Source organism: Acinonyx jubatus, chromosome X, assembly GCF_027475565.1.
Source record: "Acinonyx jubatus isolate Ajub_Pintada_27869175 chromosome X, VMU_Ajub_asm_v1.0, whole genome shotgun sequence".
In the NCBI taxonomy this organism is placed as follows: Eukaryota; Metazoa; Chordata; class Mammalia; order Carnivora; family Felidae; genus Acinonyx; species Acinonyx jubatus.
The window spans coordinates 56,472,017-56,492,835 of NC_069389.1; the positions used below are offsets into that span (position 1 = coordinate 56,472,017).

The window sequence follows — 20,819 nt, forward strand, 5'->3', positions numbered from 1 at the left end:
TCCTAGTGGATTCATTCAGCGAGGCAGGTAAAAATGATTCTTGAAACTGAGGTGGGACATCTCACTTCTTTACTCCCTTGAGAGTTTGAAGTGGTCTGGCACTGGTCCACTAAGGCCCCCACCTCTCCTGATACCGCTCTCCCTCCCCCAGAGAAGGCAAAGGACAATTTTAACTCTTTATTTGAAACAAACAATTCCAGAGACAGAGGTTAGTTGTGACAACAGCTTCTCACTACAACACAAGGGTGGGCATGGCTCACTGAAGGGACAGGCCAGGCGCCTCAGAACAATATATACAATTTAAACAGTGGCTAAACTGGTAACAGTTATAAAAACACAAAAAGGAGGCTGGGGAACAGCAAAGCCAACAGGGAAAGAACTGGGTACCCCCTTTGCTGGACGCTAATAGTTTTCTGGAACTATGAAGGCAAGATGGGGAAGGGAGATGTAGGCAGTGGGCACAGGACCCATGCCCACAGTTCTTCACCTATCCTTTGACCACACATCCCATCCTGTATGACCCAGGGCCCCCACAGGCTTGGCCTGGCTCTTATGATGGGGGGAGAACACGAGTGGGGAAACCCAGCCCCAATCCAAGTCAGAAGGTAGTTTTTGCCTTGGGAAACTCTGTCCATTGAACTAAAGGGAGGCAGTTACAGAAGGGGGCTAAGCATGTTGACACCATGGCTCATGCCAACCTAAGACGGCAGAGAGCGACAAACACATAAACCAAGGGGACAGGAGTCAGTTCCCCACACTTAGAGTCATCTTCTGCCTTTGAGGGAAAGAAAGCATTTGGAAGTTTTTTAAATGGAGGCACCAAGGGCTGGTGCTTGCAGGGGTGGGGAGGGGGAGTGAGGTGGCGCGGGGATTCCAACAACTAGTTATCTCATGGGAGGGGAAGAGCATCTAAGCTCTGTGGTTTAGGTAAATGGTCCCCTCATTACTGCCATACTTTGTTTCCCGTCGTCCATACAAGACCCTCTAGCGTGGTACCGGGGAAGAGCAAAAGGAGGGGATGGGCACAGGGCAGAGAAGGCAGCTGGGTTCTTCCCTTGGCCAAACCTAGGAACAGGGAGCTTTACCTACATGGGATGGGTCAGGAAACCCAAAGCCAACAGGATCACCAGAGCTCTCAACACTCCACCCAGAGTTGGGCCCCCAGGAGAAGGGCTTCACTCTGAAGCATAAAGGAAATGGCCAAGCTGGGTTTTGCCCATCGCTGGGAGACCAGCCCCTGGGTGCAGAGGACTGGGGCCCTGTGGTTGTCAAGTGGTGTGGAAGAAGGTAAGAGCCAGGGGTTCCTAGGGAAGGCAGGGAATGGATGAGTAGAGAAGGGCAGTCAGGGCCCTTCAGGATGAGTAGCATTGGTTCCTGGGCCAGTCGCCCTGTGGGACATGGCCCCAGGCCAGATGTTGGTGTGAAAGACAGACACGGATAGCACATGGGCTCAGTCCAGGTCTTCCTCCCCAGGACGACCCAGCTCCTCGTAAATCTCACGCACAGCCAGAATGCGATTGAGCATACTCTCCAACATGCTGCGGTCCATGGGGATCACGGAATACCAGAGAGGTGACTCGGCGATGCAGGACCGCTCAGGTTGCAGGTAGAACACATCGTTGCGAGTCCGGAGGCTTTCAGGGCTATAATAGTGGCGAGGTGGGTGGGGGGAGGGGTGGGAAGACAGAGATCAATTACCAGGGCAAAGTAGATTCCCTGGGTCCCCATGCTAATGCCACGCCTGCAAAGCTTCCAACTCACCATTTTGAGAGATAGAATTCGTAGAACTTGACGGGGCAGCGGAGGGGATTCATGCGGTTCTCACGCTGCTCTAAGATAGGAGCTTCTTCTTCTCTCTTCCGTTTCCCAGGGCCCGTGTCTGCAGATGAGGCAAATGACCCAGAGTTATTACAAGCACAGCCTCAATGAACCACTTCCAAGAGCACAGTCCAGGGCACAGGGGGAAGGCCTCAGGACACCAAATACAGTCTCACAGAGAAATAAAGGCAGAAGAAGGGTCGGTCAGTCTCCCCACGTCAAGCAAACAGGTCCTGTGACAGCGGGGGGAGGGGGGGGAGTTGTTCTGTGGGCCTCCCTGGTTCTCACTGCCAAGGTCTCCCTTTATAATCTCCCCAAAATGATTTCCTGAAGACGTCATCTCAGAAGCTTTGCATGCATACTGACAAAACAGACCCTATGGCAAGGCTGGGCTAGCCTTCTGGGACAGGGAAACAGCAATGGTCCCAGCCCCCAGTACCTCAGCCCAGGCAGAGGCTCAGGTCCAGAGAAGAGACTTTGGGAACTGCACTCAGATGGCACGGGACTCCAGGGCCAGAATGGAAACCAAGGTGCAGTTTGTCACGCCCAGCAGCACAGAACCAGGGAAAGCCTCTTATTCACCCTGTCAACTCTCCCCCACAGTTGAACACACCCAGCAGCTTCCTACTTGTCTACCATCCACCCCAAGAAAGTACATTGCCTTGAAAGGAGGAAAGTCACCAGGCGCCTGGGTGGCTCAGTCAGTTAAGCATCCAACTTCAGCTCAGGTCATGATCTCACAGTTCAGGAGCTGGTGCCCCATGTTGGGCTTTCTGCTGTCAGCCCAGAGCTTACTTCGGATCCTCTGTCTCCCTCTTTCCACCCCTTGACTGCTCACTCTCTCTCTGTCTCAAAAATAAATAAACCTCTAAAAAAAAAGACTGAGCTTAAAAAAAAAAAAAAAGAGGGGCACCTGGGTGGCTCAGTCAGTTAAGCATCCGACTCTTGGTTTTGGCTCAACTCACGATCTCATGGTTCATGAGTTTGAGCCCCACATTGGCCTCTGCGCTGACAGTGCAGAGCCTGCTTGGGATTCTCTCTCTCCCCCTCTCTCTGCCCCTCTCCCACTCACATTGTCTCGGTCTTTCTCAAAAATAAACAAATAAACTTAAAAAAAGGTCACAAAGAAATATTTCTTTAAAAATAAGTAAATAAAAGAAAGAGAAAGAAAGAGAAAGAGAAAAAAAGAAAAAGAAAATAAAAAAGAAAAAGAAAATGAAAAAGAAAAAGGAGGGGAGCAGGATACAGGCAGCTGAGTGACCTCCTATTTCTGCAAGAGCCACTGCCTAGCAGATTGCAGGACTGGCTATTTTCACCTTTTTGGCAAACACAGGAATAGAAGGGGTAGGGAAGACAAGGAGAGGGCCAAGCCAGCAGTCATGGAGGGGCCTGAGAGGGGAAAGCAGGGAGGGGGAAAGATAAAGGGGTCGGGGGATAGCCTCGTACCTCGCCCTTTCCTCTGGCGGACGGGGGCATAGTAGCGGATGCTCACCACCTTGGTGGTGCCCCGAGGGGTGGTACACTTGCGGGACTGCCGCACCACGTTGGTGAAGGAGAGCTGCATGTGTTCCTCGGCTGTCTGGAGCCCAAAAAACTTAGTGTTGAAGAACATGAGGGTGTTGAGGAGGACAAAGGGTGAGTAGACCCCGAGCTGCTTACACTCCCACAGGTGCTCTTCCTCCACGCGGGAGAACACCGTATCTGCAATGGTCAAGGGGAAGACGCCAGTCAGGAGTGATCAAACACCCCCACCCAGCCACTTCCGATCCCAGACACCCCGCTCACGAGCATTTCCTCATCGCTGGCCAGTAAGTGACAGTAAGTGACAACTGCACAGAGAATGCAGACACCCTGCTACAGTAGACAGTGAACTGGGCTTTTTAAATGGTTTCCACTTGCACTTGGAGCTTCTCTTACCACCCTCGAGTTACAGGCAGGGAGATGTAAACCCCAAGGAGTCCCACAGTGCCTTCTCTTCTTTCTTCACTCACCACCAAAACCCAAGCCACCTTTTTCAGACCTAGACCTAGGTCGTGTTCAAGGATGGGGGCTCTGGCCCCTCTAGCTCTCAACCCCGAGGCCCCCCCAGGGACGTAACTCCTGCCCTCAGACACTTTGTGGAGAGTGGCAGACCAAACAGCCCAGGACTCTTGGAACGGTGTACTGAAAGCATGGAGAAGAGGGCAGAGGGGTTGCATGGTCCCTGTCCCTTACTGTTGGGGAGGAGTGTGGGCTGCCAGGTACTCAGAGACTTGTTGAGTTCTTGAACGAAAGTCAGGTAGTAAAGGTCTGTGAAAATGTTCACCATTCGATTGTTTTCCAGCAAGTACTGAAGAAAGAAAAACATGCACAGAAAGCTAGACTCTAGGTTCTGGAGGAAAGACGTGATGCCAAAGGCCCCGAGCATGGCTACCTCGATAATGAGGAGGCAATGGGAAAGCGCTGCTTGATTAGGTGACCCAGAGTGCTTTTCTCCAGGGATACCCCCCACCTCTGAGATACCGGGGCCCTGCTGGAAGAGGAGGAAGTTTGGGGAGCTGTGTTGTCGCTGGTTCTTCACAAGCCCAGCCTCCTTCGTCAGACAACATGCGGCCGACCTCTTGCAGGGGAAACTACACATCACCCCGCCACCCAAAGAGTTCAGCTCTACCCATCTTTCCCTTCCTAGAATGGTTCTGGAGGATTACCAAGGGGACCTGCTCAGGGTAGGAAGCAGGGTGAGGAACAGGGGCCGGGACAGAGTCATTTACGGTGGGATCCTGCCTGCTATGTTGAAAGTGACGGCAAGCGAGGCGGCATGCCAGGGATACCTGCTGGATGCCGAGACACAGATAGTAGATACTGTCAGGTTCGTATCGTTCACCGTTGGGTCGAGTGATTTCTCTCACAAACTGGGCCAGACCGTAGTTGAGTTCAGCAGCTGAGCAGGCCAGAATATCCTCTTTGATACGCATAGGTTTGGCTGTAGTGATACACAGTGGAGGTAGATGGGATTAAGAGAACTCCACGTGGAGAATTTCATTTAGCTCCATCATTAATCCCTTCATCCCTTAGTGCATCCAGCTCCAGAACAAACCCACCCATTACAAAAAAAAAAAAAAAAAAAAAAGCCCTCAGCCTTTAAACCTAGACAGCCTCTCCCCTTATTTTGCAACTCCTCCCCATCTTCACAGGACACCCTTCGGTGATCACGGCCTTATCACCCCTAGACATCCTCACATCCTCAGCTGAACTGCAGCCCTGGCCCTCCTCCTCTCCCCACATCGAGGGGGCCCTGTGTTTTAGGTGAATGGGTGGGGGCCCCTCCCCTGAGCACGGGGTACCTTCCTCCCCACCCCCACCCCATACTTACGGCCAAAGCGCAGTTCATCCCCCTTGCTGGTTTCTCCATTGGCATATTTTGACTGCACCCAGCACTTCCAAGCATTGACACCATATGAATAGTTGAGTCCAGTACAGCTAGGCTGGCTGCTCATGGAATCCCGGGAACAGCTTTCCGAAAGCACCAGCCGCTTTTGACCCTGGAGGGGAAGAGAAAGGAAAGGGGTGGCAGAAGCAGGGCCAGGGGCACCACGGAAGCCAGTCAGGATAGTATTGACCACTGGGGAAGCAAGGGCCTGATGTAAGAACGCAGCGAGCTTCCACAGCACAGAGCCCCAGAAATGGCCCTGGTGACCTCGTGAAGAGAGAAAGTGTGGCTATTTCTTGGTACTCACAGTGGCAGACAACGGAGGTTAGGAAAGTCAAACTAAGGCCACCGGCTTGACTACAAGAACCGCCCCCACCCCCCCAAAAAAAACTCTTTGAGCCTCCTCCTTCTGTGGATTTAGCAGCCCTGGCCCTCACCTTCCTCATGGTGCGGGGAAGGTCTTGTTCAGTAGACACATCCTCGGGCCCTACCAGGCCACAATCAAAGAGGAAGTCTACACTTGGGTTAATGTCCAGAGGGTCTGTTAGAGAGGAAAGGAGGAAGAAATCAATTTTTTTAAGATCTCAACCCTGTGGTCCTCACACCCTACCCCTGCCACTTGGCCACTTGACTGGAGATGAGACTCCTATACAGCCTTACTATACTCGGTAGGAAGCAGCAAAGTTGTACCAAGAACACGCTCCGAGGCACATAAATGCAAAAACTCACAATGATGGGAATGTTCGTAACGCTACCTAACTGCATGCTTAAACACAGTTAAGATGATAAATTTTATGTTATGTGTTCTGCCGCGATTAAACAAAAGCTAGACACAACTGCAAAACAGTGCGCCTGTCCCGGTATCTCTGGCACTAGTCCCTGTGAGAACCTTCTGTCACAGGGTCACAAGGAGCACTGTTTTGGGGTCATGCTCAGATCACAAGGGACACTTCATGCCTCTCGGCACAAATGCTACTGCACCCAGTGGACACACTTCAAGTCCCACTCACTCTTGGGGAAGTCCGCCTCCAAGTCTTGCCCAGGCTCATCCAAGACATTGGCCATCTTGACGGCCATGGCCAGGACATCATCTCTAGCTGGCCCAAACAGGTCACAGTCTTCCAGAAGCCCCTCTGCACTCTGGTTGCTCACAAGATCTGGGGGACAGGGAAGGTGGCTTGGTCACTGCAGCTCCTGCCTAGCACCCTCACAAGCCTTCAGGGGCTAATCCCAACTACTCCCAAGTCCTTCTAAGGCACCAAGATTACCACACTCCTCCCCCTTAGGCTGACACAGGCCAGTAGCACCATGTCTCCCTCATCACCACCTCCCATGGCGTACCACAAAGGTCAGATGAGGCCTTGTCTAACTCCTCAGCCTCTGCAATCATTTCTGCCATAGCCAGGATGTCGGCCTCCAAGGGGTTGGAAGGGATCTTCACCTTCAGCTCCTCAATGGTCTCCACAATCTTGTCTGTGCTCTCCAAGGTGGTGGGCAGGAACATGGGCACAGGCACCTGGAGGCAGGAATCCCAACTGAACACCAACAACCACCCCAGCGAATGAGAGGGACAGCTGATGAGACTAGGCGGGGGAGGCGGGGAGCATGGGTCTCAATCCTGAAAGGGTAAAGGAGACCACACCAGGAAGGGCAGGGAAACTTACCGGGATGGGCATGGAGAAAGGCACGGGGACTTTCTGGCAGTACAGATGCATAGGCACTGGCACAAAGATGGGCACTGGGATGGGCAGCACTATCACCTGTGGCTTCCACTCTTCTGTTGACAAGAAAGGGGTCTTCTCAGAGCCTCTGCTAGATGTACCACATCTGGCCCAGAGCCTGACGCTTGCCTGTCCCCCTCTACCCCAAAAGCTCTAACACGTGCTCAGTGTCACAAAACTGCCCTAGAACCAGAGGTTGAGAGACAACTCGAGAATACCGGGACAACCATGTGCACAATGCTTCAGCCATCTCATAAACCCCCTGTCCAGTTCCCAGGCACGGGGCTGGAGGCCTAGGACTATGGAATGCAGCCTGGGATGTCTAGGTACCCTGGCTCACCTGTTTGACTCCCTTTGGACTTCATCTCCACCTTGCAGGAGACCCCCCGATTCTGCATCAGTGGTTTACACATGGCCGCTTTGTTTTTGCGGGGTGTTGCTGGGGGTGGCGGGGGTGGAGGAGGGGTGGAAGCAGTGGGAGCCGATCGGGTCTTGGCAGGGATCTGCAGAGACCAAGGAATGTTAGAGCTGCCAACCAGCATACCCTCCTCTGAGGCCATCCACCCCCTTGGCTTCTGCCCTGACCTTGGCCAGATTCCCATTTTCCTCTGGGGTCTTCACTGTACTGCTGTTCTCCACTTTGGTTTGAGATGGTACCTGGGGCTTCGACTCAGGAGACTGACCTATAGATCAAAACAAATGAATGCTCTCATCTGAGGAACTTGCTCTCCGCTCTCCTCATCCCCGTTCCACAAGAGCTCCATTGAAAGGCACACTAGATGCAAATGGGAGATCTAGAATATCCCCTCCTCACCACCCCCCATCCTTAGATGTAGTCTTCTCTAGGCCCCAGCAACACTGGCCAAGAAGGTTCTTTGCTCCTGGCTGCCAAGAAGACCAAAAGACAGTTCCCCCAATGACGCACAATTGGAGACCTTCCACTCAGATGACCCTTGGAAGTTTGGTACCCCTGAAGCAGTGGAGAGACTGAGGTGACATTCTAGAAACAATAGTCTTCGGTCTCCTCAAAGGTAGAGCTTATGCCGACACTTCCAGCTCTCTGAAAATTAACCACAGCCCCCCACATGCCCCATCCCACCTGGGTCAGTGTCCATCCTCTCAAAACACATCCTTTATACAGTTCGAGTAGACTCGAACTCTAGGGACCTTGAAACAAGGCTCCCCCTAGTACCCGCACGGTCCAGAAGCTGAAAAAGAATATAGTACAAGGAGCTCTGTCTGGCCAAGGATGAGGTGAAAGCAAGAGAGAAGGGAGAGAGGGGCTGGGCCTAGGGTGAAAAGGGTCCAGGCCACTGCTAACAGAGCGTGCCCCCTGCCCAGCACTCACTGTTCAGGAGGCTCTCAGGCCCGCTCTGGGTATCCAAGTTGGGTTGGTTCTGCTGGCTGTAGAAGCGCAGCAGACACTGTTGGTTGCAGAAATGACGGATCTGCCCACGCCAGTGGATGGTCTCCAGCAGCTTCCCCTGGCGCTTACAGGCGTGGCACCGGGCGGCCTGGGGGGCGTCAACAGGACAGTCAGACCTGCCTCCCTAAAGTGGGCTGGGCCCTTTGCCCTGGGAGAGGCCGTGCTGCTCCCTTCAGAAGCCGGGCCAACCAGAGCCCCCTCCCTGGAGATCGGCCCGCACCCTGAAGCCAGTGTAACAGCCTGTGCCCCTTGGCGCCCCTTCCCTCCTTTCCAGTGTCCTGCCCCCCTTACCTTGCAGTACCACAGCAGGTACTTGCTCTTACAGTCCTCACTGCAGAAGTCCCAGGTGCTGCCATCCAGCTGCTCGGTGACTCCACGCTGGCAGGTCTGGGAGCAGTAGGTACAAGTGATACAGCACAGCCCCAGCTTCTTGGTGAAGTCCTGTTTGTACAGCAGCACACAGCCTGGGAAGAGGGCAAGAGGAGAGAGTCCAGAGACCCAGAGATCACCATGGCCAGGAGGCCCAACCTTTCCAAGGTGGTCCACCTAAAACCTCCACCAGCCTCTCGTACCTTGAAGCCTCTGGATGGACAGAGAGACGGACGGAGCGGGAGGGGATGGGAGGAGGACAACACAGTGACCAGAGGACCCCCGACCGCCCCCCAAGTGCCACATTGCAAGCCCTCCTCCTTCCCCCACCACCCTCTCTGGCTGGAAGTTTCAGGCCCTTCTGCGCCTTTCCCCACCTTCTTACCTTCGCTGCAGAAGCTCTTCTCCACCCCACTGAACCGGAGTTTCTCATGCAGGAGTTTCTCCTGCCGGCAATGCTCACACTGGGACACCACACCCCGGAGCCGCTTGAAGTCCTCGCAGCAATCGCGGCAGCAGAACTGGAACACCTGGTCCTGAGATGAGGGGCACAGGGCGGGGAGGACAGAGCTGTGACATCCCGATCTGGCGAGAGCCAAGTGGAGGGAAGGCCCCCTTCAGACAGCTGTCTGGTCTATGTGGCAGGATGTCGGCGGGGGTGGGGATCTTACCTGCCAGTCCAAGACCTCAGGCTTGCCACTGAAGAGGCTGTGGCAGTAGTGACAGCTCAGGTGAATGCCCCCCTCAGGGCTTGTGCGCTGGAGGGAAGGAAGACAAGTAAGGGAGGTGTGTGGGGGCGGTGGGGAGGGGGGGGGTCAGGCTCGTTCTTAGTTCTGCCCGGGCCTACCTGCCCCAACTCTCATACCCTCTCTGTGTCACCACACCCTTCTTTCATCCCTGGTCCAGGGTTTGGAGTACCTGGAACTTGGTCCAGCAGCTGGGGCTGCAGAACTGGTAGACTGTGCGATCAACCTTGTTGTAGTAACAGGGGTCAGAGAGGCTGCGGCGGCAGAAGCTGCAGGGTCGGGGAGGGCCTGGGGCACAGAGAGAAAAGGAGAAAGAGAGAGAGAGAAAGAAAGAGAGAGAGAGAGATAGAGAAGGAGAGAGAGAGAGAGAGCACACAGAAGGTGTAAGGCAGTGCAGAGATGGAACAGGAAATCCATGGGAAGATGTGGTCGGGGCTGAGGTTGGGCAGCAGGGATCACTTTAGAAGGGAGTACGGGAGGTAGAAGGAAGGCCAGCAGGGGTCTCAGAGAAGAGGGCTTTGCACCTACCAGTGAGCCCTGCCTGCTTCACTTTGTAAGAGGTGGTACAGCACAGGGTACAGAACAAGCTGGTCTTGCCATTACGATCCACATGTGATAGCATCTCAAAGTTCTTACACAGGGTCTTGCACCAGACACATGGGTACACACGTGTGTTTTTCTGTGAGGATGGGGAAGGAGAGGCTGAGGCTGGATTTGTCCCTTCGCTTTTATTTGTTAAATTTTTTAAAACATGAGATATTTCAGGCATACAAAAAAAGGGTAGATGATGATATAACAAAGACCTGTGTATCCACCAGCCAGCTTCAAAAATAAAACATAACAGATACAATTGAAACCCCCTTTATTTGTTTTATTCTTCCCAACCCTCGACCCATCAGGCACCTTTATTTGTCACCCAGGAACCGCACCCCCGTCCACAGCCCTCTAATGCACTACTCCCTCGGCCCCACCTTCTTGTACGCCCCCAAGCAGGTTGTGTTGCAGAACCGCTTTTGTTGGCCCTCGTGGAAGAGGAGCTCAGGGCCAGGGCTCCCGGTCTTGGTGTAGATGTAAGCCCCGCACTGGTCACAACAGTTGGTTTTCAGTCCCTTGTTGGCCCGGAATTTGGAGAAGCAAGAATCGCTGCAGAGCCGGTGCACCACGCTGCCGTTGCTGACCTCGTGCAGGACCTGCCGTACACACACACACCCTGAGCCAGGGCCTGGGCACCACCACCCACCCTGAAGCAAGGACGGCCCGCCCCACCTCACCCTAGACCTTCACAGCACACAGTGGGCCCAGGGACCCCCCAACCTGCACATCGGGCTGCCGACTTGATGGTGAGGTCCCGGGAGGCAAGGAAGGCCAGCTGCATACATCCTGGAGAAGCTCTATCCTTGAATATGCTCCCTCACGATGGCTGCCCTTCCTCCCCACTCCCCTCTTCCACAGGGCCTGGCCCCTGCAGCCCCAGGATGGCAGGGGCAGGTCAGGGCTAGCCAGGCTCTGCAAATCAGCCCCCATCGAGCTTCCTCACCTCTCCAGTCTTCTGGCATATGCTGCAGCGAGTGGCGTCGGCAGGATCCCCAGACTGTGGGATTGGGCGCTGCTGCTGGGCCTCGTACAGGGAGAGACAGACGGACGTGCAGAACTCATGGAAGGAGCCTCCTGAACCAGTCTGTGCCACAACCGAGTCCTTGGTGTTCCAGATCTCCCTGCAGGTGGAAGCAGGTTGGAATGTTCACTCAGTACCATCCTCTTGTTTCATCGGCTCCCACCCCTCCTCAGGGATCGATGACCACAGGGCCGAGTAATCTCGGACCCCCCTCCCAGTTCCACTCTGCTACCTTCTTGCCCACAGTCCCCAGATCACTAGTTACTCCCGGCCTGATCCCTGCCCTCCCTGCACCCTGGGGACCTTCACGTACTTCTTGCAGAAGGTACAGGTCTTTTTGCCCGAAGGCTTCTTAGAGAAAGTGGTGAGACAGGATGAAGAGCAGAAGAGCTGAGGCAGCCCCTTGCGCTGGTAGGCGGTCTGCCCCTTCTGCAGTGGCGTCCGGCAGTGAGCACAGGTCATCTTGGTGCCTACCGCAGAGCGCCCGGCCCTTTGTGCCACGCTTGAGCGTAGGGACATGCGAGGGGAGCGCCGGGGCCGGAATGGCACAAAGTCCTCATCATTGGGGTCATCTACCATGGCATCAGAATCCTCATCTGACACTGGAACTGTGGAAGTGGGGGCACGGACCATGAGCAAAAGCTACTGGACCAGCTCTCCTCTGACCAACGGGGCAGCTCAGCAGATACTGGCTCCTCGGATGAGCCCCATCCCCCTAGTCATTTCCTCTGCGCCCCCACCCGCATCATGCTGGCATCTTAAGCCACTGGTGGCACTCTCCCTGGGAGGGCCCAGGAGGGCTCTGAGTGAGAAGATTCAGGACAGGGATGGCATGGCTGAAACAGGAAACTCCATTCTCGATGCTGTTGTTTTCAATTTCCCCCACTGCCCCTGGTTCCCATGCCAACCCACAGCAGAGATAGGCACTTCACACTCTGCAGGGCGCAGCACTATGGGAGCCAGGAGATCTGTGGCCCGCCACATCCCACTCGGTCACACTTCCTCAAGTCCTACTCACTGCTCTCAGTGGAATCCACAACCTCGGGTTTTGGAGGCTCTACTCTTCTAACGCGCTCGCTTCTCTTCTGCACCTTGGAAACATGGGAGGGGAGGAAAGCTGACACCAGGGGCAGGCTAAAGGGCCTGCTGTACTGGTGCAGGGTGTGGGGGGGTACAGAGATGGGAGGGGGAAGGGAGAGTAGGGACCCTCAGCCCAGGACTGAGAGGAGGGGAGAAAAGGAGGCTGGACTTTCTCCTTAAGAAGCAGGAGACACAAGAGCTCCCCCCCACCCCCCCCACCCCCGCCCGCTTCCTCCTAACTCTCCTTGCACAAGCCCTCCCCAGAACAACATCTGGGAGGGAAAATGAAGGGTCTGTCCTTCCCAGAGCTATAGGGGGAACCAGACTCCTTCCAATCCCCTCCCCCCCTCACCCTCTCAGGCGGCTTCTCACTCGCCTTCCCAGTCAGGCCATCTCCTGCAAAGGAAGCAGAAAACAGCCTAAATCTTGAGCTTGCCCTCACCACCCCCCTCTCTGGCCCAACCTCTGTGCCTCCATTCCTGGGGAAGAACATACTCAAAACTGAAAGGGAAAACTCAAGTGCCTGTGGCTTCTTGGGGCCCCTCTCAGGGTTACCTCAAGCTCTGTTCTAAGGGAGGGGAGGGGGCAGCTATTCTCCATTAAAAAAAAAAATCTTAGCCTTCCCCCCAGCCTCTGTCCCAATCATTGGGAGTTAAGGAAACACAGATAACAGGTCTTTCATCAGAGAACTTATATAGTTCACTGACAACAAATGCAAGCACCCAAAGGTAGCAAAGGGAAAAGGAAGCATTATGTATGGAGAGGTTCCCCTGGACTCAGGTGGTTATATAAGCCCCAAGACCCTGGTCACAACCTGGGAGAGGCACACCACTAGGCAGAAAGAGGGGGGAAATCAGAGCCTCTCAAGCCCAGGCTCTTCCTCCCCTATCAGAGACATAATTCCAGGCCCTGCGTTTCTACCATTCCCCTGAAATCACTATGCTGTTGGTGGCTCCAGAACCTAGTTATCATTCATCCAACCCAGAAACCCCACTCTCTTCTAGAACAAAACAGCTGGAAAGATCTTAGCACCAAGAAGCCTGGTGTCCTCTCCAAATTGTAAAGAAAGGACCCTGGCACAACAGCCCCCTGGGGGTAAGAAAAAGGGAACCTCTCCCAACAAATCCACTCTTCCCAACCCACCCCCTGAAACCTCCCCCCTATTACCCTCCCATAGCCACTGAGCTGCCTCCCTACCCCTACTTTCCTTAATCTTCATCACAGCCCCTCGTCCTCCCTTCCAAGCTCCCAACTCCTTCTCCATACATATCCCTACTCTTGTCTGTCCACCCTCTTCCCCCTCCCTTACGCTTTCCCCAGACACACAACCACCCCTACTTACCCCTACCCTCTCCCCAGCCTGGGTTCTCCAGCTGATTAGGTGACCTACCTGGCAAGGATGGGTGTGCAGGAGGGCTAGGGCCCCCAGGTTTGGTCTGAGAACTGTTGATTCCATCCCCCAGAGTCTCTCCCACTGAAGGGCTGGGGGGACCATTTGGGCTCTGTGGCTGCCCTTGGGGAAGCTCCTCCTCCTGCCCAGGGGAGCCCCTTCTCCCTGTAGCTATGTTGGTGGTCTCCTCCTCTTCAATATGGGGGTGCTGCAGTGTTATTGGCGAATCTGGAGCCAAAGGCTCTAGTAACCCCTGTGGTGAAGAGGGATTTGCCCCAGCCCCTGGCTCAGGTGGTACCACCTCAGGGGTCTGGCCCCCTGGTCCAGGCTCTAGGGTCTGATCTCCTGCATCCCAAGCAAGGGTCCCCTCAGGACCATGGTCCACCTCTGGGGGAGAGGGGGCTTTATAGAGCAGCCCCCCCAGCCCCAGCAGCTCAGTGGCTCCATCCAGGACTCCAGGGTCTTTTTCCAGGCCAGCAGGGGCATCAAGCAGGTCCAGGGCTCCTGAGGATGGAGAAGGGCCAGGGGGCGCCCATCCTTGAGTTGGGGCAGTCTGGGATTCCAGTAGATCCTCTCCAAATTCCATGTCTACTGGAAGGTCTCCAGCCAGTGGCTTCTCTGGCAGGGTCAATGGGTCAAACGGACTGGGAAAGTCACTGGGGTCCATGAGGATGACTGGATATGGGCTGTAGATTAGGGGTAGAAGAAGGGGCAAAAGAGGTGGTCTTCGCCAGAATTCCTTCTTATATAGGTTCTGAGACACACCCCATCACCCACTTGGATTTCTCATGAACAGCCCCCACCACACCGACAAGCATTTCCACTGGCTCTAGTCCCAATGACCACTCCCCCCCATACAGCGCCCCCTGTGGGGAGAGGCGTTCCCCGCCCTGGCCCCGTGCCCACACTAGCCAGGCAGTCGGTCGTTCCACCCTCCCGCCTGCCCCCGCCACCCCACTGCAACTCCCAGTTCCCCTCCCCCTCTACCTTTCACTCCCCCCCCCAACTCGGGCTGAACGCCCCCCTTAGAGTCTCCTAGGGCTGTTGCCACCAAGAGCCTTTCCCACCCCCGCGATCTCAGTTCTTATCTCCTCCCCTCTCTCCCAGAGCCCCTCAGCTCCCCAGTCTTTACCCACCCTGTCTGGCCCCACCCCCCCTCCCCGCGTTGCAAGGTCCTCCCCTCAACCCTTCCCTCGCCCCCACAAACTGCCCTTCCTAACCCCTCCCCCCAGTTACCTTTCAGGGTCGCCCACTTCCTCAGCCCCGTTCCCCCTTCCTATTGCTCCCCCAGTCCTCCTTCTCCTGTTGCCCACCCCCCACCTCAGGCATTTACAGGAAGACATTTTGGAGCTACGATCTCTCCTTAGACCCCCCCCCCCTTCCTGGCTACGGCGAAATCCCGCCTGCAGGTTCGGTTCGGCTTGATCAGGCCCGACCCCTACCTGCGGCAGGGTTAGTGTACCGGCTACAAGCCTAGAACTGCAGACAGCGACGGCCCCGCGCTCCTTCTCCACCTCCCTCCCTAGCAGCCGGGACAGGGGTCGCGGCCCCTTTAAATGGCAGCGCCGCTCACAGAGCCCAGCGCTCTGCACCAGGCGGGCGGGCGGCGCCAGCAACCAACCCCATTGGCTGGCTCGTGGAGGGGGCTCGCGAGACAGCGCCGGCCCCCGGCGCGAGACTCCCAGCCCAGTGGCCGCCTGGAAATTGCGGAGTGGAGCGTAGTCGTTGGAGATGGAGCTTGAGCCCCCGCCCGGGGCCCCGTTAGTTGAGGAGGAAAAGCTAGCCTCTGGAGCTTTGAAGCCCGCCCTCGGGAAAGGCGGCACCCCCTCTCCACGGAACGGCCGAGTGCACTAACCCACAAAAAATACATCTACGCACCTGCTTCTCTTACCTGGCTCAAGAGTCTTCTCCCCTTCCCCCCCCACCCCGTCACACCCGTGCCCGCCCTACCTCCTGGAGCCCACTCTACCCGTGATCCCCTCCTCTCATTCAAATGGTTCCCGGTCCCCTCCCCCTCCCCGTGTCTCTCCTCGCTTCCCACTCGTGTTCAACCCCCCAGCGTCCGCCCCCCCCCCGACAGTCCCTACCTACGCCATGCAGCAGGCGCCTGCCAAGATTACCCTCCCCCCAACCCCACCTCTCCGGGGCCCGCCCCCTGGGAGACTGTTGGGGTAATGAGTGACAGCGGAGTAGGGGGGGTAGGCAGGGACCCAGCCCTCACGTGCCCCTCCTTCCCTTGTCTGCAGCCTTGGGCTCCCCTAACCATTCTGAATGTCATAGTTGTGGGGTGTCTTAGGCTTGGTTTCCAGCCACCCAGGGCGGGTTAAATGGCTCTGGCTCAGTGACAACGCCTATGCAGTAACCGTTACTGCCTGATGACCCCAAAACCAGGCCCCGCAAAGACACTCCCCCACTCCCTCAACGGTCTTAGGGTAAGTTCTGGGACCTTCTCCCAGAGTCTTTCAGCAGGAGCTCCCTGCCTTATCTCTACAGTAGTTTTCCTCACCAAGGCCGAGAGCTGTGTTTCCTCCTCTCTCTCTCTCTCTCTCTCTCAGCCCCTCTCTTCCTCCCTCCCTCCTTCTGTCCTTGTCAGTCTCTTTCCTCCTCCTCCTTCTCTCTCTTTCTCTCTCTCTCTGCCAGTCTCTTTTTGTCTCAGTCTCAGTCTCTGTCTCCGGTCCCTCTGCCTCTCGTTTGCACGAGCACGCACGCGCGCGCGCACACACACACGCTTTTCCCTGTCCCTCCCTCCCTCCACTCCCGGATGGTCCTTAGCGTGTGGGTGTGGCTGAGGGTGAAGCTTGAGAAGTGGGGGAGGGGGAGGGGGGGCACTAGCGTTAGGCCTACTGGTTTAAAAAAAATATGTGTGTGCCAGGATCCTTCCTCAGTCCCCATTATAGTTAGTGCACTTTGCAGTCTCTGCCCCCTACTTTCCTCCTCCAACCCCTAAGGGCTGGAGACCTTCTAGTGTCTGAGATACTGGAGGAGGCTTAGGCTGGAGGGGAGTCCTGCCACAGATTTAGGAACGTGTAGGCTTGGTGTCCAGTGCCTGCTCTAGCTTGCCTCTTTGCTCTGGGCCTTCCTTCCCACACTAAGCCTCTCCTAGCCTTCTAGTCCCAGAGAGTTTTATCCTCCCTTGTCTCATTTACTTTCCCAGAAACCTTAATCCTTCCTGGCTCCCCACATGGCCTTGAGATTATCTTTGCTCTCTCCTACATACAGAGATAAAAGCAAGAGTTTTCCCCTTCAGTTTCCCAAACCCAGTGTCCTTTATACTGTAACCAGTATTCTGTGTACCTACCTCCCACCTTCTGCTTATTTCTATGTCCCTGTACCTCCCTTCTCATTTTCAATTTGTTCCATCTCAGTTGGTCCACCTCATTCTTTTGTGTTGCTGGCCCTTCTCAACCCATACTTGGATCCTTGGCTGGTCTGTTTGTGCAGAACACCCGGTTTCAAATTGAAGGGAGACAGTTTAAGGAAGGATTCATGGTGTCAGAGTGGTGGCATAAAAGCGTGTGGGCTGCGGAGACAGAAACAGACCAGGATTCTAATCTCAACTCTGCTTGCATTTTAGTCAGTTGACTTTGGACAAATCACAAGGTCGTCACCAGGTCTTAATTTTCTCATCTTTAAAACAGAGATAATGGGGCGCCTGGGTGGCTCAGTCGGTTGAGCGTCCGACTTCAGTTCAGGTCACGATCTCGCGGTCCGTGGGTTCGAGCCCCGCATCAGGCTCTGGGCTGATGGCTCAGAGCCTGGAGCCTGCTTCCGATTCTGTGTCTTCCTCTCTCTCTGCCCCTCCCCAGTTCATGCTCTGTCTCTCTCTGTCCCAAAAATAAATAAACTTTAAAAAAAATTTAAAACAGAGATAAGAAAGCAATCTAAATGCGCAATAATAGGGGATTAGTTAAATCAGTTTTGTCTATATTCATACAATGGATATACTCATTAACATTTTAAAAAAACAATGACTGGGGCACCTGGGTGGGTGACTTCGGCTCAGGTCAGGATCTCACATGTCATGATCGAGCCCCACACTGGCTCACTGCTGTCATCACAGAACCTGCTTTGGATCCTCTCTGTCTCCCTCTCTTGCCCCTTCCCTGCTCTCTCTCTCTTAAAAATAAATAAACATTTAAAAAAACCAATGACAGCATAGCACAGACCATTTTTAGGATACTGAAACTATTCTGTATGCTATTATGATGGAGACATATTTACATCATCAAAACCCATAGAATGTACAACCCCAAAAGCAAACTCCTATGTGAACTATGGGCTTCGAATAATAATGATTCGTCATCAATTGCAACTAACGTACAATTCTGGTAAGGAATGTTGATAGTCAAGGGAGGCTCTGCCCTGGGGTGAGTATGGGGTGGGCAGGGAGTATATGGGAACTCTCTGTACTTTCAGCCTGCTCCTGCTGTAAATCTAAAACTGCTCTAAAAATGACTTTAGTCGGGGCACCTGGCTGGCTCAGTTGGTGAGCGTCTGGCTCTTGGTTTCAGCTCAGGTCATGATCTTGCTGTTCATGAGATCAAATCCCACGTCTGGCTCTGCACTGATGGTATGGAGCCTGCTTGGGAGTCTCTCTGTCTCTCTCTGCCCCTCCTTTGTTTGTGCTCTCTCTCAAAATAAATAAAATAAACATTTTTAAAAAAGAATCTTTAAAAACATAGACTTTAATCTATTAAAAGAATTAATGACACACAAAAATGCTCCTGTATGTTACATTTTTATTTTGTTTTTAAATCTGTACACCCAGTGTGGGACTTAAACTTACAACCCTATGATCAAGAGGCCCATGCTCTACCAACTGAACCAGGCAGGCTCCCCCTCCACCATGTTACATTTTTTTAAAAGGAGTTAAAATACGATGCTAACTTTGTAGAGAAATTCTATATACAGTTGACCTTTGAACAACATGGGTTTGAACTGTGTGGGTACACCCCATGTGGATTTTTTAAATAAGTACAGTACTGTAAATGTATTTTATTTATGATTTTTAATAACATTTTCTTTTCTCTAGCTTATTGTAAGAATATGCTATGCAATACACATAGCATACAAAATATGTGCTAATCAACTGTTATTAGTAAGGCTTCCAGTCACCAGTAGTAGTTAAGTTTTGGGGGAGTCAAAAGTTATACTTGGATTTTCTTTTTGTAATGTTTATTTTTGAGAGAGAGATAGTATGTGTGCATGTGCAAGTGGGGTAGGGGCAAAGAGAGAGGGGGACAGAGGCTCTGAAGCAGGCTCTGAGCTGACAGCAGAGACCCTGATGTGGGGCTTGAACTCATGAACTGTGAGATCATGACCTGAGCCAAAGTCAGACGCTTAACTGACTGAGCCACCCAGGAGCCCCTGCTTAGGTTTTCAACTACACAGGGTGGTCACCGCCCCTACCTCCATGTTGTTCAAGGGTCAATTGTACATATATACACAGAAAAACACTGGAAGGAAATACTGGAGATTATACCTCATAGGGATGCACTTAAGTGGGGTGTACAACTGTCTGACTTATAGTAGGTATTTAATAGGTACTGATTAATAGGTTACTATTATAATTTTATTATTTTTTTTAATGTTTATTCATTTTTGAGAGGGGGGGAGAGGTTAAGAGAGAGGGGGACAGAAGATCCAAAGTGGGCTCTGTGCTGACAGCAGAGAGCCCAATGTGGGGCTTGAACTCACAAACTGTGAGATCATGACCTGAGCTGAAGTCGGGAGCTCAACCAACTGAGGCACCCAGGCGCCCCAGTTACTACTGTCATTTTAAGAGAAATAGGGGCACCTGGGTGGTTCAGTCGGTTAAGCGGTTAAACGTCCACCTTCGGCTTAGGTCGTGATCTCACAGCTTGTGAGTTTGAGCCCTGCGTCGGGCTCTGTGCTGACATCTCAGAGCCTGGAGCCTGCTTCAGATTATGTGTCTCCCTCTCTCTCTGCCCCACCCATGCTTGCACTCTGTCTCTCAAAAATGAATAAACCTTAAAAAAAATTAAAAAGAAAGGGAAATATATCTGACCTCATGCATGGTCTGGGACTTTGTATCCTGAAACCTTCATATCGTATAAATATTTTTTTTTGTCTTTAAGCCAAGAATGCCCACAGTTGATAGATCTGAATATGTACCAGCCACAGATAAAAGGCTGTAATATAGAACTGGGTGGGGGGTTGGGTAAGAGTGTGGCCTGCAATTCAACACCGTCATTTTCAGCTTTGTTAGTTACCACACAGTTCTCAATTGTGTTACTTGTTAGTCATCATTTACAAAGCACTCCTGAAGTGCTGGAAGCACTATAAGGCAGGTAAAATCTCTATCCCTGTCCTCGTGAGAGCTCTTTCATTTTAATTATGTATATATGTGTCTATATATAATATATATACACATGTGTATATATGTAATATATATTATATATATTATTATATATTCTATATTATATAATTATATATTACATATACTATATATTATATATAATATATATTAATATATATTAATATATTATATAATATATTATAATTATATAATATATTATAATTATATATAATTATAATATATATTACATATATATGTAATATATACACATGTGTATATATATGCACATATATATATACTTATATATGTTTTCTGATTACAAAAATACAAATGTTCACTGCAAAAATTTTGGAAAACATGAAAAACCTGAAGAGGAAAGCACTAATCACTTATATTCTACCTATTATACCCGGAGATAACCACTGCTCTATTTGATGTGTATCTTTCTGGTCCTTTTTTTGCATACATATTTTTTACAAAATTGGAATTATCTTGTACAATATGTTCTAGAACATATTTGTAATGGCTGTGTATTATTTCATCATTTGGATGTACCATGCTTTAATTAATTACTCCTGGATGTCAAACGTTAATAAAAAATTTTTTTAGGGGCACCTGGGTGGCTCATTTGGTTGAGCGTCCAACTTTGGCTCAGGTCATGATCTCAGCTCGTGAGTTCGAGCCCCGCGTTGGGCTCTGTGCTGACAGCTCAAAGCCTGGAGCCTGCTTCTGCTTCTGTGTCTCCCTCTGTCTCTGCCCCTAACCCACTCGCATTCTGTCTCTGTCTCTCTCTCAAAAATAAATAAATATTTAAAAAATTTAAAAAAAATTTTTAATGTTTATTTTTGAGAGAGAGAGAGAGACAGAATGCAAGCTGGGGAGGGGCGGTGAGAGAGGGAGACACAGAATCTGCAGCAGGCTCCAGG

The 20,819-nt window shown here is 52.6% G+C and overlaps 1 protein-coding gene across 5 annotated transcripts; it reads right to left on the bottom strand.

Moving 5' to 3' along the window:
• Positions 1–163: 163 nt before the first annotated feature.
• Positions 164–16,242, bottom strand: ZMYM3 (zinc finger MYM-type containing 3). Of its 5 annotated transcripts, none has more exons than XM_053202460.1 (25): positions 16,081–16,242; positions 13,575–14,260; positions 12,537–12,580; positions 12,123–12,195; positions 11,418–11,712; positions 11,027–11,204; positions 10,461–10,679; positions 10,018–10,168; positions 9,662–9,777; positions 9,415–9,501; positions 9,129–9,279; positions 8,666–8,838; positions 8,297–8,462; positions 7,534–7,631; positions 7,289–7,451; positions 6,892–7,004; positions 6,569–6,743; positions 6,238–6,384; positions 5,665–5,768; positions 5,171–5,339; positions 4,629–4,780; positions 4,033–4,147; positions 3,265–3,519; positions 1,762–1,879; positions 164–1,643 (listed from the first exon to the last, which is right to left on the bottom strand). In XM_053202460.1, exons 2-25 carry the CDS (start codon positions 14,239–14,241, stop codon positions 1,451–1,453), a joined length of 4,122 nt encoding a protein of 1,373 aa, XP_053058435.1. In that variant the 5' UTR covers positions 14,242–14,260; positions 16,081–16,242; the 3' UTR covers positions 164–1,450. The 5 variants fall into 5 exon arrangements, with proteins under 5 accessions (XP_053058435.1, XP_026909383.1, XP_053058436.1 ...); XM_027053582.2 differs by lacking the exon at positions 16,081–16,242 and adding an exon at positions 15,662–15,732; XM_053202461.1 differs by lacking the exon at positions 16,081–16,242 and adding an exon at positions 15,525–15,549.
• Between the last annotated feature and the right edge of the window lie 4,577 nt (positions 16,243–20,819).